This window comes from Thalassophryne amazonica, chromosome 17 (assembly GCF_902500255.1).
Source record: "Thalassophryne amazonica chromosome 17, fThaAma1.1, whole genome shotgun sequence".
NCBI classification, from domain to species: Eukaryota; Metazoa; Chordata; class Actinopteri; order Batrachoidiformes; family Batrachoididae; genus Thalassophryne; species Thalassophryne amazonica.
Window position 1 is genome coordinate 15,839,427 of NC_047119.1, and position 20,066 is coordinate 15,859,492.

Sequence of the window (20,066 nt, forward strand, 5' to 3'; positions counted from 1 at the left end):
GGCTTAACAACTTTAGGCTGCAATTATCTCTAGAGTATATCTGATTACACACAAAATAGCTTTGACTATCAGTGTTGCGGAAATTAACATGTACATTTAGAAGCAAACATTTCTTGAGTGCCTTACAGCAACTTCAGATTAAAACGGGTGTTGCAGTGTGTTAAAGACTGATTGATAAACTGAATGGAAAAGTCATTTAAACTCAATAAGAATGAAATAACTGGATGTGATGAGAATTGCAATCAGAATTACAAGGATGGTACAACATCTTTATAACCTGTTAAAAAGGTATTTATTGGCAGCTAGTAGCCATGTAAACACCTAGTAAGATGCCGTTTACTGCTGGAACTTTTTGTGTGCATGATCATAAGTTCCACAGTGACATCAGACTTTATTCTCTGAGGAGGCTTTCTGTGTTTAAGGGTCTGCAAAGTTCTTTCACTCAAAGGGACGAGGGAGGACAGAGGTTTAAAAGAATTAAAAATGTCAATGGCCACAAACAAACAGAAGGAGGACTTCAGTAATGTACATGAACCACCGATCCCTGCTGCAGAGTCTGGTCTGACGTGGAGAAAGAAGAGAGAACAACCAGATGGTGTGATTTCACTGCTCTCCTTTTACGATAGAAATCTTTCCTATTGTAGATTGAACAGTGAAAATAGAATACAGGTCTACTGTCAAAATTAAATTATGAGGGCCAAGAGGAGCTGCTTTTCTACACCTGCCAAAATAGCAAATCCAACTGATTTAAGACATAGAAGGTGTGTATTTATCTTATTTATCTTTTTTTATTCTTGTCATATAAACTATTCCTGTTGATTCACTGATTAGAAAAGTGTACTAACACTAGGCCTGATTTCTTTGCTTTCCATCCTGGCTTTGACCTGACTTATGTTGCTGTGATTAGGGCCTATATAAATAAATTTAATTGTACTGAATTATTACTTAGAATCTAAAATGTAATTCTTTTCTGTTTCATTTTTTTTTACACATTATGTTCCTGGAAGTAATAGAAGGAACAAAACCTGCATGTTTTGACTGTTTCTGGAGTTTCACTTTACTATACTTGGGTTTCACAGGGTTGTTGAGATAGTAAGCAGGAAAAACTATCAAAGAAACTAAGTTTATAAAGAAACACTAGGGTTATTTGTACTTGTGCAAAATACATGTATTTCTTAATCAAAGTAGGGAAAAGGGCATGATTTTTTAAAATCTGGGAATATGAATGTGCACCATTGAAATTTACATGTTTCTAAGAGTATTTTTTTAACAATTAATTAAAAAATATGACCCACTAATCAATTGTTACCATTATAACAAAACCTCTAAAAGCTTAAATTCTCAATAAGACGCTTTTTGAGTCTGAGATTTTATATATATATATATATATATATATATATATATATATATATATATATGTGTGTGTGTGTGTGTGTGTGTGTGTGTGTGTGTATGTATGTATGTATGTATGTATATAAATGCACATCACAACTTCCCAAATTTGAAAATGATTTCTTCAATCTAAATTTTTCTTTCTGCTGAAAAGCATTAAATTCATAATTATTTAAAACAGAGAAAAACAACAAATCATGGACACTGCAATATGGAACCACAGACTATTTGGCTTTGACTGATAAAAACACTTAACTGATTATCAACAATTTTTTTGTATCTCCTCCATAAATTGGTTTATAGTGGCAACACTAAAGTCTATGCATAATAGGGTGACCAAACATCCTGTTTTCCCAGGACATGTCCTGTTTTCACGTCCCATCCTGGCCGTCCTGGGTTTTGTAGAAAGTGATGACAATGTTCTGGGTTTCACTGTTTTTCATCTTTGAGTAATCCTCGAGTATCTCACTACCGGGCCGAGTGTCCTGGTTTTTTCAGTGATCAAAATATGGTCAGAATGTCTGTAAAGAAAATGTGCCTTCAGGCTCAGAAAGATGATTGAGTTTGTAAGCAACTGAGTTTGAGAACAGTGAGATGAGAACAATCATGATTTGTCAAAATGAGACATATGGCATGGCTTATTGGTACACGCTGCCTGACTTTCTAAGCGACATGATGCTGGAAGAAGATGCAGGAACCACTCAGCATCTCTGTCAGCAAGGATCTGCCGTCCCTTCGGTTTCTAGCCACACTCTCATTTTTAAGACCAAAAACAACAGAATGAAACACAAACCTAAACTGTACCGTCACAGTCAGGTAAATGCCAGCTGATACAAAATTGGAAGGTAAAACAGAAATTCCCACCTCAGTGTGAAAGATGTCTCACGCTGTGATGTTTATGGGATTTAGCAAGTCAGAAATTAAAATGAGAGATCATCTGAATTTTTTCTTCACACGCCAAAACAGAGTTGCCGAATTTTATAAAAATTAACATATGTACATAAACAATGACTCATTCTGCATGTGCTTGGATAAACAGGGGGTAACGGTAACCTTTTTAATGACTTATCACATTTAATCCACTACACATATAGGTCAATACAATCATCTGCCATTATACTGCATCAACAATGACCCCCATTATGTCTTCATCCCTCTATGCAGACACAACGCACACAGCACAAAACACCCCCCCGCTGACCCCACTTTGCTGCAGACCTGCACCCCGAGGATTTAAGCCCTGCTCTCACTTCTCTTGAGGGTTTGTGGGACAGAGAAATTATGCTATTATGATGCAAAACAACAACAGACTGATAGAATGTTGGATCTTGACTTATGTGCACTTGACCTTATGACGAACAGGTAGAAAATCTTCTGCCTTTAAATGTTGATGGCAAACAATAAATAAATAAATAAATAAATCTAAGACACCCCAGGGAGTTCATTCATAAAACTGTATAGTTGTGCATACGCATTCAGGGCTCTCTCTGGAGTACAAAAACTGTTAGCCACATGAAAATTCAGTAAGGTATATCTTGTATATTATATTCCAATTCTAAGGTGGAACTATGCCAGTATACAAAGGTATATCTAAATATCTAAAAAGGAAGAGTAAAATAGGAGAGTAGAAAAGAGTAGAGTAGAGCCACTTAAGTGCCTGGTCTTGAGAACCAGGGATGGTGAAGTTGTAAAGTTGATTAGCCACACACCCATTCAAAAGAAAAAAAATGCAGATACGCACAAGTGCAAATTCCAAACAACATACAAGTCAGCTCATACACTTTCATATAAATGGCTATACCATTTAGTCTCCTCGTGGCCTCACTCAGACTCTCTGAACTATTGCTCCTTGATACAATCTGTTGCAATGACTGGTAGTTGCTAGTGATAGTATTCTATTATTCTTCCGCCCGGTCAAACCTGTGCTTTCATCCGCTCCTGGTTCTGGCTACTGACCGGGTCTAATCGATTATACACTTTATTCACAGGTATGAGCCACTTTTTTGCTCAGTATTTTAAGAAACTATGGCATGAAGTGTAACTAGGGATCTGGGGCATGCCCGGTCCCACACAACTGTGAGACTAATATGCATCCCACACACACTCATGCGATGCAGGACACAGGGGTAAATCCCGCCCAATGCGGGACGGTTGGCAGCTCTGCACCTGCTCCATATTCATCCACATTTTGTGGTAACTGATCCCCACTAAAATAAGGCTCCAAGTCCTTTAACCCTCTGGAGTCAACTGACGCGCCCTCGCGTAAAAAGTCACATGACGTAATTAAGTGGACATTACACTCAATCTGCTCCACTCTGAGGCTCCCTTTAAATGCGTGTTAAACGTGGAGACTTCAACCTTTACAGCACTTCTTAAATTTTGTTAATAGGCCTAGTATAACTTGACTTATGAGTATTTTTTACGCCATGCATTTTCATGAATATTATTGTCATTTTTCGCCACGGGTTTATGTACACACATGCAGCCAAAAGGATCATTTCCTTCTCTACTGCAGCAGCGACAGCGGTGGGAAGAAATATGACTCCTTCTTCCTCATTGGTTGGCTGGCTCATGAATTTTACACCAATAAGAAGTAGAAAATGAAAGTCTATCAGTTTGAACATTAAATATCTTGTCTTTGTGGTGTATTCAATAGAATATAGGTTGAAGAGGATTTGCAAATCATTGTATTGTTTTTATTTACATTTCACACAACGTCCCAACTTCACTGGAATTGGGGTGGTATGAAAAACGTATATAAACACACAAAGCAAAGCAGTTTTTTGATAAACTGGCCACTGACCTCACTGTACAGCTCTACTCTGGCTGTCACACCCGTCACTCAAAAACAAAAGGGAACAGGTTCACACAGATTGTGAGTTTTTAACTAGAGCCCAACGATATGGATTTTTTAAGGCCAATGCCGATAATGATATCTGGATGAAAAAAATGTTGATAATCGATAAATCGACTGATTTGCCGATAGCCGATAAATCAGCCGATATTATTATATTTTTAAATGAATAAAATGTTCTTTTTTGGACCCTTAACAAAAAAGGTATGAGCTAAAAGCTGAAACTTTGTCCTCATATTGATTAACTTTATAACAGAGAAGAATTTTCAAGTTCAAAAAATACAATCAAGAATTAAACCTTTGTGAAATTAGCAAATACATATCCTTAAAAAGAGTTGTGAAATACATCTGATCTTGTACCTCTTGTTGCTGCAACTTAGACATAGGTTCAGGATAAGGATATAGATCCTTATAAACTTACTTGTATGCTTTTGTCAGCTGATCAGTGCAGTGTGACGGCGAACTACAGGGGCCAGTGATGAACACACTTAAGCAGGGGTGTAAGCAGCCCTCAGTTGAATGGAGTCAGAGCTCCATCTACTGGACAAAAGGCGCAAGGACATTTTACATTGCCGACACAAACATTATTTCAGTAACTGTTGTGTTTATGAGAAATTATGGGCGTTCTATCGGCAAAATTTCAGCCGATAGTGAGTACTTTGAAAAGGGCTTATATCGGCCAATAATATCGGCCGGCTGATATATTGGTCGGGCTCTATTTTTAACCTTTAAAAATACCTCTTATCATATGTCAAGGTTAGCCATCTTCAAACTTGTCCAAGGTCTGTGTCCCAAGAATGTTCCCTGTAAATTTGAAGACTGTGGTGGTAATAGAACTGGACAGACGGATGGACGGATGGACAGGTCTGGAGAGCCTGCTCAGCAAACTCAAGCATCTGCTCCTGACTGATCCACAGAAGTTCAGCGGGATCTCTGAAGACTGATGCTGACTCAAAATGTGGTGTTTAGAAATAGCACGGATGGAAAAACAGAAGGTTTGCCCTTAGGTCTTTGTTGGGTCTGCACCCTGTTTTAAAGAAATGAGAGGCACAGATACTGTAAAGAAGCCAGTCAGAGAGATGCAAATATATTTTATGCTCTGCGCAGAGGAGGAGAGTAGGAGCGGGCAGTAGTAGCTTGTACGTGCTCAGCTCCAAAGCTCTCCTAAAATCTCCTCCTCTGGCTCGGCTTTTTATTTAGTTCACCAACATGAGAAAAAACAAACAAGGACAGTCAGGGAGAGGTTACACATGAGTCATGTCTGCATGGGGGAGATAGCAAAGCAAGGTAGCGGCTGGAACCTTCCATTCCTGCAACATGAGCCTTGTGGCTTGTCAAAAACAGGATAAGGCACTTGTGCAAATGAAAAATAGTTTGCTCAATCATGAAAAATGCAGACAAGAAGTCTTTCTTTTGAAATCATCCTCTTCTCACAAAGAGGAAAAGTACACGTAGTCATAAAAGGAAATAAATGATAATATAAGCATGAACTATATAAAATTCTTGACAGTCTTACACGGATAGACTTTCTCACAAGATATTTTAGACAAACATGAGCACAAATGGAGAGAGAGAGAGAGAGAGAGAGAGAGAGAGAGAGAGAGAGAGAGAGGGAGAGAAACTAATTTCCAGGGAGATCTCAGCACTCCGAGGCAAGAGACGGCACTCTGACGGACATGTGAGAGAGGCTTAAAATCCCATTAGAGCCAATCAAAATTCAAAGAGATGCATGCATATCCTGCCCTCAGCCTGAAATCTATTCCTGTCAGCTCTGAGCAGATAGCTGGAGATGGGCTAAATCAAGACCTTCTATTTTGGTAGGAGGAGAGTGGAAGGGATGGAACAAAAGCATCACTGTTGGGGAGGTGGGAGTGGACTGGGAAAGTCCTTTAACATGTTTCTTTTTGTGGAGAAAGCGGCCTGCTGTAAATAGTGTGCTTGTTTGCATAAGACATTCCACCGCATAGACACATCGTTTTCTGAGCCCCTGAGCTTTGGATGCTTTACACAAACTCTCTGCAACACAAGCCTTTGTCATTTAGCTTCATTAACTGATTACAGAGGCTGTTTGAAGTGCACGAAGCTCTCAATATTATGGTACGCACACGTGCACATTTGCACAGAAATGCACACAGCACTCCGGTGGTTTCTATGTCGCTGAACAAAATGAATGGAACAAATTCCTATAAAGCAGCACGGCAGGCCCACTCAGCCATAATAGGAGACGGTTCAACAAATACCGCTGGGAAAAGATCCACAGGACAAGAAATTGTGTGTCTTCATGTGTGTTTGTAAAAGGGCTAAAGCAATCCCAATTCAACGTTCGCTCACAGGTGATCAGTCTGTTTTCGGTTTACTCCTATTAGATTCACCAAAGGAGATGAACTCACGCCGGCTCTGCCTTCTAGCGCACAACGCTTCCCCAGCTCCCAGTTTGCCTGTCTAGTTCCTGTCTCTGTGCAATCAGTGCATTTCTCACTCTGTTCAGTCCCACTCAGCTTTGGATTCTTTGCACCGTTAACTTCACAAAGAGGCTGCATTTCTAATCTGAAGATGAAGCATTTAGTTTTGTGAACACAGATGAAAGTCATGAAAGCGAGTCCGCTTTGAAATTTTGGCCACATGGCGTGTTTCTCTGTGCATGACCCAGCACTTGGGTGCCCAAGGTAAGGACCCTGGTAGTTCAAGAAGGCCGATGCCACGCCCACCCTTCACCTGGCCGTGGTGGTTACTTTCAAGATGTGGGGATGGACTGGTTGTCTGCCTGGGTGGTTGCCAGCCAGAACCAAAGTCAAGTATTGCTGTGGTGTCTTGGATGCAGTGAAGAGCAACACCACCACATGCTCCCAGACTTGACTTGAAACAGACGTGTAAACAAAGGGAAAGTTCTTAAAAAATGTTTAAAATGTTTACAAAGGATGTAAAATGTGTAAATGCATAGACAGTTCCTTAAAAACACATTCAATATAATTAAAATGTGTCTGTAAAAGAATAACAAGAAACATACAAAGATGTTGAAATTGTGTGTGTGCCGGTGGGGGGCACAGCTATTCATTTGTTCTCTGAGGGGGGGGCTCACTCTCTCACACTTTGAAAACCCCTGATTTAAGAGGTTTTATTTTGTCATCTGATGGTTAATAATAACATTATTCCCTTTAATCGCTTTGGGTGTAGAGAGTCAGACTCAGAGCGTCAGACTCAGACGTGCTGCTGTGGCGCTCTGATCGCTCCCCTGTCTTTTATGATGAAATAATGCTGAATTTATGTGGAAATTATTGTTGTACAAAAGCTTTAGATATCTGTCACTGAGATAGATGATGACTGGAGTGCAGTTTGAAACAGAAACAAGGTGATATTCATGAATCGCTGCTGACGCATGCACAGTGAAGGCAGGGGGACCGATTTTTAGGGGGAACCATTCGGTCAGTGATACCGGCTTGCACAGCTTTAAGAATGATTTTTTTTTTTTTTTACTTCAAGCTGTCTGTCAATCTTCCTTTTCTATTTGTACTTGATCAAAATATGTTTACAACCTCGTCAGTTTGGTCTCAAAGGAGGTGTAAGATAGTTCAATCTGCACACTCAGCCCAAACACACAGGAAGACAGACTCATCATCAGTCTGCCTCAGCCTCTATTCTGCAGACCTACGACCTACTTTCTGCAGGTCGCTTTAGTTTGCCCACAATATTTTCTTCTGCCTTGCTGGAGTGTTTGTCAATGGCAGGAATTCACTCACACACACTCTGCAGCAACCTGCTCTGGTACATGACAGAACCCAATTAGGGATCTGCAAAACAAATGGAAGAGTTACATATGTCACTTAAAAAACAACTGCAGATGTAGTTTTTGCAGTCAGTCATCTTGGGTTAAGAACCTTGTTGTGCATCAGCCAAGTTGATGACTCACACTGATATGATGCACCTATAAAAACTCTTCATCTCCAGGAAGCTCTGCATGTATTTGTTTTATGAAATCAAATCATCAAACAAACATCTTTTTATGTAAAATATTGTTATACTTCACTCTCAAAGCAAAAGCGAATCACAACAACATGATCTAAATGAATCAAACACAGCATCAGGAACTGCATAAGGGTCCACTCTAAATCATCACTTTTGTAGCCAGCTGGCTTCAGACAAGTCAGGGGACGGAATGTTGCCAAATCAGTAAATATCCTTCAGACTTCAGCTTCAACTTGTCTTCATCAACAAATTGTAATCAAATCCATTCATATCCTTTAAGGTATCTATCTGATTCACTAACCCACTGACAGACAGATGACAGGCAACCAGTGGTGGGCACAGTTGTGCTAATCTGCTAATCGCTAATTAGCAAAGCTAACATTTTCATCAGGTTTTCAGCTAACTGAAAACCATCAGTGGCCCAATTAGCTTCCGCTAACATTTTTTTTTACAGGTAAAGTGAGTAAATTTAACAGTAAAAAGATTTGTAAACCCTAAAATCAGACATGTTAGTTCCTGTTTATGAATGCCGAGAGCTAGCTAACACTTCCAGTTCACAGGTCAAAGTACACAAGTGCTGATAAGAAGACAGGAAGTTACACTGTGGACAAAAACAGGATGTAAGCAGCTCAAAAGTCAGTATTTTTATTTATTTATTTTTCATGCATTTATTTTGTATTTGTGAACGCAATACGGGTGACCCGTAGCTCTGTTCATGGCTTATAAATATATAACAGAGATAAACTGTGACTTCTAATACTGCAATTTACTGCTTTTGATAAAGATGATGACAGTGTTTGGGGTTTTATTTTTTATATATTTATTTTTTGTATGTTCACTTTGTGTTTGTGATCGCCTTTGAATTTACCCAGCAGCCCCGATGGTGCTTAAACTGGAAACTGGCTTATCAGTGGCCGACAGTGTACCGAGTCAATATTAAAAATCAGTGGTTAGGGGTAACTTCTCCTAAATTCTTTATCAGTTTAGCGTTATAAAAGTTAACTTTTCAGTTAGTGGTTCAATGGTCATGGAAGCTAACTTTTCGGTTAGCTGTGCCCACCACTGCAGAAGGACCAAAATCTGAGACTGCTTAATCTTGTTCTGGAACCACCCCCCCCCCCCCCCCCCCCCCCCAAAACCCCTGAACCCGAATAACAATGTGGGACAGAAAGAAAAATATTAAACAGTACTACAGTAGTATTACAGCACAGCAGAGTGTTGTATAACTGAGCGGAGCGGAGCCTGGAATTCACCCTAGGTGGTGCTCCAAGAAAATTATGAAAAAATAAATTAAAGTGTGTGATATGATTCTGTTCATTTTAATTAGTTTTGTTCCATTAAAACAGATGTGATCAAATTCTTCCCTTTGGCTATAAATTAACCTAAATGAAGGGCGACAGCCCACAAATATTTATCTTGTGTGAATTACACGCAATTTCAATTAAATGCATTGTATTTTATATAAAATTATCATTCTGAATCTATCATGAAGTTTCAACACCATAAAATCCTGTCTATTTCATTTGCTTAACAGTAAGCTTGTCAGTTGCTAAAGAGGGCCAAAACAAAGGAAATGCAGGCTGCTTGTTGCCTGCGGGCCACACATTGGGCAGCCCTGCACAAGCAGCTGGACAGCCACAGAAAGACAGAAGCAAGAACTTTTCCCTGTCTGCGTTTCCATGTTTACTTGTTTTTACATCTTAATCTTTGTGAAACAATCCCAAAATAATGTTTTCTTTGACTGTTTCACATTTTTTGTTAAAGTTGAAGACAGTCGCACTTCCTTTGCTGTGAGGTTTCACCACTGCAGTATCTCTTTGAAACATTCTGTCTGTTCACACAGTGCAGCAGGCGGAGTCAGAAGGGCATCCGGTGTAGAACTTGTGCCAAATCCCACTGCAGATCTGTGGTGGTGACCCCAAGTAACCATGAACAGTCAAAATATAACAGCTAAAATAGTATTAAATACTTACACAAGATATGATTTTTCATTGAGCTTAATTAGTAAGTCTCTTCGACTGCCCCCTTGTTTTTCACTCGGGGTCCCCACAGCAAATCCGAGGTGGATCTGCATGTTGATCACACAAAAACCAAGTGCACTAACCACTTGGCCACTCCCCGACCTACATGTTGTCACTGAGATTAAAAGACATGATTTTTTATTATTATTATTATTATTATTACTATTATTATTTTATACACAAACGATTGATTGTTTTTGTCAAAAAATAATAAAAACTTGGAAAGCCAAAAGGATATGAGCACTTTTTTATGGGAAATACATATCAAATTCATATGTTTTTAGGTATTCTTAAACTTTATTACAAAACTGCAAATCAAAGATGTTTTTATGTAATTATGTTTAATGAGTTCTCATGGGCCACCTGCAATACATTTAGAACTCTCCAGGGCCTGCAGCCCACACTTTTGAAATCACTGTGATAAATCAGGGGAGGTGATGGTCTGGCGGTTAAGTGTTGGGCTTGAGACCAGAGGATCCTCGGTTCAAATCCCAGCCTGACTGGAAAATAAGTAAGGGCCCTTGGTCCAAGTGGGGTGAAAGAGTTAAAGTCTCCTGAAGCTGATTAACACAAAAGGTTTACAAAAACAGTTGTTGCTTTCAGTCAAGTGAAGACGACTCAACAGGTATTAAAAGTAGTAAGCACCAAGCAGAACTACTACAACCACAGTGACGATGTGCACAAATACGTTCAGGACCGGCTATAATACACTCTAAATTAAAAAGGGAAACAAGCTGTGTGTGTGTGTGTTCTTTTCAGATTAGAGGTACTGATTTCTTGTAAACATCCTTTTAATCTAACAGCACACACACTCCATGGTGTTTTTCCACTTCTCCAAGCAACACTCCCCACAGGAGTAAAAAAAAGCATGTGCGTTCTTCTGGTCTTAATCACAAGAGAACTGCTGTTATTAAAGTGCATGTCGCTAGTAAAAAAAATTGCAAAATGAGCTAACTATTCTAAATAAATAAAGAATTGTGAAAATATTGATGACTTGCATTTTATTTTTGGTTCCATATGCACAGAGAAATTAAGTCACAAACATGGGGAATTCAGCCTGATTTCACCTGCTGGTGAACCTCCCATAAAACTGGACTTTGATGACATCACGTACAGTAACGCCCCCTCGAGGGCCTCTTTTGAAAAGAATGGGAACAATGGAATTTTATTACAGTGTGAAATCAATGTTGTTTTTGTGGACTTTGGCAGTGAATACGTCAAAATGGTTAAAATGTGTGTTTTATGAGGATGCACTAAAACGACTAGTGCTGCTTATTACGTGGACAGATTTTCCAAAGATAATATTTTGAGGAGGAAAGTGAGACAGATTTTTTTTTTCAAAATATGCATCAAACTACAAAATTTATTCCTTCCATTCGTGTGGCCAGGAGAAAAAACGTATTTCGTCTCCCGAAAGCGTGGAACCGGCCACGTTTGTGGTTTGTGCCGTGGGCTCATGCTAAGCTAAGCTATGATGCTACATGAGTTACGCTGGCGAGTCTTGCTGAGGAAGCCACTTCTGTAACCACAAAGTTGGACAGAAGGGCAACGATGAGTGATCGCTGTTAGCAGGACACCTGTGATGTGGACCAACTCGCAGCCCTTTGAGTTACTGGTTAAGCTGAGCTAAACCTATGGCTAAGTTAAACGCTACAGGCAGCCCCGGTGTCAGTGACACCGGCAAGTCTGGAGAAGGCTGAGTTTTTCTGTGTACAAAAATACACCGCCACACGGTGGAACAATAATTCTACATGGCTCTGTGTTTGAACACAGCAGGAGTGAAATCAGCGACACCACTTTCACAGTATGTAATCATCATGATTATTCAGTCTTATTGAGACGTATGTGATAGCTTTTCTTTTGTTTTTTTCTGAATACACCGCGGGTTACAAAGAGGCGGAGACGGACATATGTTGATCCCAAAATAAAAGAATTTGACCTGAAAGCAAAATTAAAGCCATATTACATTTGCAGACAAAAAAAAACAAAAAAAAAAACAGCCCAGACTGACTGTGTGTGTACTGGTGGAAGTCATGAAGTGGGCTGTAACTGCCACTCACCTTCAGTTCAGGCAGCTAATAGAGCTAATAGCTCTGAATCTGTTAATTTTGCAGGCTAATTTTACTTTTATCAGCCCCCACACAAGTTAAAGAGTTGGAAGTAATGATTCGTAGCCTGGTGTATAATTTTGTTTGTGTTGGTCTTACCCTGATCCTCCTCATCGCTGCCACGATCTCCATCCGACTGTTGGGTCTGGGTATGTCAAGACTCCCCACGTACTGTAGTGAACAATCACATGAACGGAGCATCAGAGACACTGTAGCGCTCATTGCAGCAGTGCGTAACACCTCCCATCATAAACTGAGCAACGTCAAGAAGGTGTTCAACTACTCACTTGGAAAACCTGACAAAGTCCCTCAGAATGTGTAGCTAGTTCAACATTCACAGCTCTCTTACCAAATCTGAGGCTCCTTCAGTGGACTCAACGAGAGAGTTCGGCCATGCTGAGGCAAGACGGGAAATTATTTATTTATTTGAAGCACTTAGCAGAATTACTCCAATTAAGGGTGACGGGAGGGCTGGAGACTATCCCAGCAGCCACAGGGCGTGAGGCGGGTACACCCTGGATAGGACGTTAGTCTGACGCACGGCCACATACAAGGTCTGTTAGAAAAGTATCAGACCTTTTTATTTTTTGCAAAAACCTGATGGATTTGAAGCATGCGTGCTTGCATGAGTAAACCTTGAACCTTCGTGCGCATGTGTGAATTTTTTCCTGCCTGTCGATTGCGTCATTTGCTTGTAAGCAGCCTTTGTGTGAGGTTGTGTGTAGTCCTCTCGTCGGATTTTCACTGCAAAGAAAATGGCAGAACGACTGGAGCAGCGCGACTGCATCAAATTTTGCTAGAAACTGGGCGACAGCCAGCTGGAAACCATTCAGATTATTCAGGCGGCTTTCAGTGACGATCCTATGGGCATCACACAGATTAAGGAGCGGTACAACCAGTTTAAAAACATCCGCACAACGGTGGAGAGTGAGCCACGCTCCGGGCGGCCATCAACATGCTGAAATGACCAGATCATTTCCAAAGTGAAGGCTGTGGTGATGCGGGACTGTCATGTGACTATCCGAAAAATTGCGAAAGAGGTGGACATCAGCAATTTTTTGGCACATTTCACTGTGACAGAAGATTTGGCCATGAAAAGAGTGGTGGTGAAATTCATGCCGAAGCTGACGGTGGAGCAAAAGCACCTTCATGTTGAAGTCTCACAGGACATGCTGGACTCTGAAAAATGATGCCCACCTCTTCCACAATTTCTCGGATAGTCACATGACTGAAAAGCCACCGAAAGCCGTCTGAATCTTCCGAATGTTGGACGAGGTGGGCATGTCACAGCATGTCCAGGTTGGCTCATGCAAGCACACGTGATTCAAATCCATCAGGTTTTTGCAAAAAATAAAAAGGTCCGATACTTTTCTAACAGACCTCGTATAGACAAACACACACATTCACACCCGCACGCACATCTACGGACAATTTAAAGTTTCCAATCTGCCTGACTTGCATGTCTTTGGATGTGGGAGGAAGCTGGAGCACCTGGAGGGAACCCACGCAAACACGGGGAGAACATGCCACAGATGGGAATCGATCCCATGACCTTTTTACTGTGAGGCAACAGTGTTAACCACTAAGCCACCATGCGGCCCTGCTTACTGTAACAGTAAAGTATAAATTTAGTTGATGATTCCAAGCCATATGGAGATTGTACGAGTAGCTTATTACAAATAAGACATTTTATTTTATTTTTTTTTTATGAGAGCAAGCGTACAATAATAAACATGTCTTTAAGATTTCTTGGCTCCACCCTTTTTTGGCAGATCCACCATCATATTTAAATAGTTTATGATAAAAATCATGTGGAGACCCTAAAATATGCCCAGATAAAGACAATTTGACACAAAATGTTCTTTATTCATAACCACTACAAGATAAAAAGATAAAAGAACCTGACAAAGAGCACTATGGTTCAAGTCCTGAAACTGTGTACAGCCACTTTCAGATTAATACAACAGCTTTTCTCACTTCTGGACATCATGAGCAATATCGGAATTCCAATTTTGTACAGAAAGAAAAACAGAGAACAGAGGACTTTCATACACGACGACAAAGCTAAACTACGCTTGAGCTTCGCATGTGCTTTCTGGCCAACTTTGGATAACAATTCACGTCTTTTTAAGAAAACACTTTTCTGTTCCACTCCACCTTGAAGCTGTACAACCAGTGATGCAACAAACGAATAACGTTGAACTATGCACTTTCTACAATCACATCGACAAAAGCCTATAACTCCATCAGAGTTGTCATGGTTGTCTTGGTGGATTCATCACTAATCTCCTTCTTGCACGATCACTCTGTTTTTGAAAACTGCCTCCTCTAGACAGATTTTCCATACAGCACCATATTGTCAGTGGGTCATCTGTGATGGGACAAGTCTGCCTACAGACGGGAGATGGACCACCTGGTGTCTTGGTGCAGACAGAGCAATATGGAGCTCAACACTCTCAAGACAGTGGAGATGTGCTTCAGAAAGAACCCAGTCCTGGCCACCCTGTCACCCTGTGCGACTCTCCAGTCACAAGTGTGGAGTCCTTCCACTACCTGGGGATCAGCATCACCCAGGACCTCAAGTGGGAGCTGAACGTCAGCTCTCTCAAGAGAGCACAACAGACAGAGGATGTACTTTCTGTGGCAGCTGAGGAAGTTCAACATGCCAAAAACAATGATGGTGAACTTCTACACTGCCATTATTGAGTCCATCACCATCTTGTACACTGCTGCCACTACTAAGGACAGGACCAGACTGCAGCGTATCATCCACGCAGCAGAGAAGGTGATCGACTGCAGTCTGCCATCCCTACAGGACCTGTATGTCTCTGGGGCCCTGAGGTGAACAAGGAAGATTGTGCTCAATCCCTCCCACCCAAGACACAAACTTTTTGTCACCCTCTCCTCTGGGAAGAGGCTGAGGTCCATCAGGATCAAAACCTCGACACAAAAACAGCAGCTATGCAGTGAAAGGTACTGTACATCTGTACTCCAGTCACCTGTTTTTGTACACTCCCATTTCATTGCGTTATATTTAACAATGAATATAGTTTTTCCTATATGAGTGTTTTACTTCTTACAGAAGTGTTTTCTTTTGTTACTGTTGATGCACCAATAACACCAGATCAAATTCCATGTATGTGCGAAATTACTAGGCAATAAATTCAATTCTGATTCTGATCTGATTATTTCTATTTATTTTATTGATGCCAGTCATCTACACCCACTGATTTAAAAATGTTTATGTATGTGTTTCATGCAGTATGATAACTGGGACAAGCAAACTTTTTTTTTTTTGCACTACCAAAACTGGCAGACATTCCTGGAAGGCCAAACGAGGCTCCAAAGCTGATGTCTCACCTAACAACCTTGGAAATTACTTTATCTGAAAAGAGTTATTTTTTGGGTTAAAGTGTTTTGAAAGGCAAAATAAGATGGAAAATTTGAATACTTCTGCTTTGGGACCACGACTGTCCGCACATCCAGAGGTCTTGTATTACAGCAGAATTCATGTGTTTTCCAAGAATATTTCTGATTTTCAAACTGAATGGAACATACCCATCCTCTGACCCTTAACTGCAATAAATGGGTATAGAGCAGGGGTGGGCAACTTGTTCCAGAAAGGGCCAAGAGGGTGCAGGTTTTCTTTGAAGCCACTGATTCCACCAGGTGATTTCACTGATTAATATCATTTTGAGCAGATGGAATCAGTTAATCAGTGAAATCACCTGGTGGAATCAGTGGCTGCAAAGAAAACCTGCACCCTCTTGGCCCTTTCTGGAACAAGTTGCCCACCCCTGGTATAGAGAATGAATGGATCCTTAGAATTACCTTGTCCAATTATTTATGAGCTCTCAAAATGGAACTGTGTCATGAACAGGACTGGTAACAACACAGGAACCATTTGGTTCCTGTGTTGTTACCAGTCCTGTTCATGAGGTTCACAGACAGAATTTTAAGGCACAGTCAGGGATTGGAGGGTGTCCAGTATGGTGACCTCAGAAATGCATCTCTGCTTTTTGTGGATGATGCGGTTCTGCTGGCTTCATCAGGCAGTGACCTCCGATGCTCACTAAGCAGGTTTGAGGCAGAGGGTGAAGCATCTGAGATTAGAATCAGCACCTCCAAACCTGAGACCACGGTCCTCTGTCAGCAAACTTTGGAATGTCCCCTCTGGGTCAGGGAAGAGTTACTGCTCCAAGTGGAGGAGTCTTGTTCATGAGTGGAGGTAGAGTGTGAGATCTATAGACAAATTGCGATGAGATCTGTTGTTTTAATGTACTCTGCACCAGACCATCATGGTCAAGAAGAAGGAGCTGAACCAGTAGGCAAGACTCTCAATTTACCAGTCAATTCATGCTCCTGTTCTCACCTTTGGTCATGAATTTTGGGTAATTACTGAAAAAAATAAGGTCATGGATACAAGCAGGGATATGAGACTCCTCCGTCGGGTATCTGGGCTTACACTCCTGGACAGGAGGAGCTGCTTCTTCACACTGAAAGGAGCCAGCTGAGGTGGTTTGTATATCTCAGGGGTTTTCAAAGTGTTGGAGAGTGAGCCCCCCCTCAGAGAACAAATAGAGCCTCATAGCCGGACTGTAGTCAAGGACAAAACCCAGGTAGGACAGCGTAGGTGCATAGTATGGTTACAGTATATGAAGGTATTCTAGGATATATTTGCATATTCTCTGCCCTGGTAACAGCTTCGGGCTTATGCAGCAAAAATGTAGACGAGTGAGTATGTGAGTCAATCTGTCTCAGCCAGGTTGTGTCAATGATATTGCAATGGTTTCTCTTTTCATTCACACTAACTCTCAGCCATTGCTGTGTTTTCTCTCTCTCAATGTCTCTCTCTCTCTCACACACACACATTCGCATTGTTGTCAATGAAATTTGCTGCTGTGATGGAGGTTTTATGCACTGAAGGCGCTACTCTCAAATTTTCCAGATGATTTGCTGGTGCAGGCTGGGAATGATCCCAAAACCTTTCACTGATATTGTAAATTAGTGATGGCGAACTCAAAACACTGTTTTGCAACATTTTGAAACTTTTGCAACATCTTTGTGCCCAGAGTCTGCATGAAAATGAAGACATGCTGAACACTGGCACCTGTTGGACAGTTCACAATTGTGCATTTGTGTCAGATTATGAAATTAATATTGAAACGCTGCAGTCGGTGCAAAGTCTGTATGTGTACTATCATGTACATGCTTGTTCGTATAAATAATGCAAATATTTAAAGTTGTAAAAATCTGTTTATTTGAATTGCTGTTTGTCATTTTGGGATCAAATGAACAAAGTGGTGAGCTATGAAAAAATAGGCATTGCAGAGGGAATCTTATCAATCTATTTGGGGTTTAAAAAAAGACCATTCCAGTGGCCTTACCCTTTGACCCTGTGATCGTCATATCAATGGGATTGTTAACATAACTATGAAATGCTTCCATTGGCCTTGACCTCTGACCCTCAAATTAATAGACTTGGGTTTCTGTTTATTCAGACCAAGTTTGGTCACGATCACTTTTGTACAGCAGGAGTTATTGCGCTCAAACAATTAGTAGTTTGAAAAAAGCTTTGCTCTTATGTCCTTCTAAACACTGCTAACCTGTCCCAGAATTATCCTGAAATTTTCGAGTTAATTAGCCAATCAACGTGATGACAAAACCCACACAGCTTTGCTGGACTTGTGGGTAAAGTGTCCTTTGTCTTTTGAAGTTTTGATAGTAAAACCTTTAATGTCTCATTAACTTTGTCATATTTCTCAGGATTTTCTACGTGTCTCATGACTCTCAGGACTTAAAGATCTTCAGCTATATTGCACGAGACGGCTCCAGCAACTCCTTCCGATGTAATGTCTTCAAATCCAAAAAGAAGGTAACGACGGCAGCGGATTGAATCAGACGGCGGTTTCATAACAAAAAACTATACCCTTATTATTGGTCTGCACCTGGATCATTGGTGGAAAAATTCACAATGTGACTGATGATGGATGCCTCGTGTCCATCTGTGGATGAAAATGTGTGAATAGCCAGGACAAAATTATCTGCAGCTGGACAAATGACAGCAAAAGAGCTGACAAATGGAAAGACAAGACTGCTGGAGTTGTTATAAAGTCAGAGCTGCAGAGGAACGGTTTCCTCACAGGAAAATGGGGGTTTTAACTCTCTTTGTCAGTGTAAAATCAGCACCATTAACAGTTCATCCACACACCTCCTGGCATGTATATAACAAATACGCTGCTACAAATGCTTTTATTGTGAAATCAGACTTTTAGGTGGAAACATTATCATGCACATGTATGGTATATTTTAGAGCCCGACCGATATATTGGCCAGCCGATATTATCGGCCGATATGAGCCCTTTTCAAAGTACTCACTATCGGCCGATATTTTCTCATAAACAGAACAGTTACTGAAATAATGTTTGTGTCGGCAATGTAAAATGTCCTTGCACCGTTTGTCCAGTAGATGGAGCTCTGACTCCATTCAAGTGAGAGCTGCTTACACCCCTGCTTAAATGTGTTCATCACCAGCCCCCGTAGTTCGCCGTCACACTGCACTGGTTGGCTGACAAAAGCATGCAAGTAAGTTTATAAGGATCTATATCCTTATCCTGAACCTATGTCTAAGTTGCAGCAACAAGAGGTACAAGATCAGATGTATTTCACAACTCTTTTTAAGGATATGTATTTGCTAATTTCACAAAGGTTTAATTCTTGATTGCATTTTTTGAACTTGAAAATTCTCTGTTATAAAGTTAATCAATATGAGGACAAAGGTTCAGCTTTTAGCTCATACCTTTTTTGGTTAAGGGTCCAAAAAAGCACATTTTATTCATTTAAAAAATATATATATCGGCTGATTTATCGGCTATCTGCATTTTTTTCATCCAAATATCGTTATCGACATCGGCCTCAAAAAATCCATATCGGTTTGGCTCTAGTCCATGGTGCTCCTTATCTATCAATTTCTTTTGTCCAAATATTTTATTAGTGTTATTGTATTTTTAACCTTAGTAATTAAATTTTATTGTAATTTGTTTTAGCTGTACTGTGAATAATTGTTTATAAGGAAACAAACCAACTCAAATCCAAGAGATACGGATGTTTTACAAATGAAACGTCAGTTTTATTCAGATTTATCCTAAAACTGTGGAGTTTGGAAGCCAAGAATCCAGATGGAACAGACACCATGTGCTGAAACTTCATGATAGTGGATAGTCCAAATGTACTAGAAAACGGCGTCCTATAAAGCCAAACCGGCAGGAAAAGTGTAGTTTTTGTGTGTGTTACCTTTGCCTGGAAGCAGATGCCTTGCTGGTAAGCCTCCTCGTTGTGGAGCGGCAGCCTGGAATCCGCCACATCTTCCACCAGGTTGTACCTGTTCCTGGCGGGCATAGCCGCTAACAGCGCTCCGTAACCGGCTAAAACACCGAAGCACCGCGGCTTACACACGGTGCGGTCCTCGGAGTTTTTGCTGGGAAGCGGCTTCCCGGCGCATTGTTGTTTCTCTGGATCCCAAACGTCCTGTTGTCGAGGTGGGGAGGAGGGCGGGGGGGGCGCAGGTTTAGGCGCCAGAAACAGCATACAAGTGTGGATTTTCACGATTGGAAATTCACTTAAGAACGTTAGAATGTTCGTTTTTTTTGTTGTTGTTTGTTTGTTTGGGGGTTTTTTTTTTTTGGGGGGGGGGGGGGGGGGGGGGGGGGGCGAAGTAGTGGTTGTTTG

General features: G+C 40.8%; 1 protein-coding gene across 1 annotated transcript in view; it reads right to left on the reverse strand.

The window, feature by feature from the left end:
• Positions 1-19,853, reverse strand: part of si:dkey-34e4.1 (carboxyl-terminal PDZ ligand of neuronal nitric oxide synthase protein) — a 126,111-nt gene extending 106,258 nt beyond the window's left edge. The window contains exons 1-2 of the mRNA XM_034192984.1: positions 19,632-19,853; positions 12,438-12,509 (exon numbers count right to left, since the gene is read on the reverse strand). Coding sequence (XP_034048875.1) covers positions 12,438-12,509; positions 19,632-19,736 — 177 coding nt within the window. The 5' untranslated portion in view covers positions 19,737-19,853. The remainder of the gene's footprint in view (positions 1-12,437; positions 12,510-19,631) is intronic.
• Between the last annotated feature and the right edge of the window lie 213 nt (positions 19,854-20,066).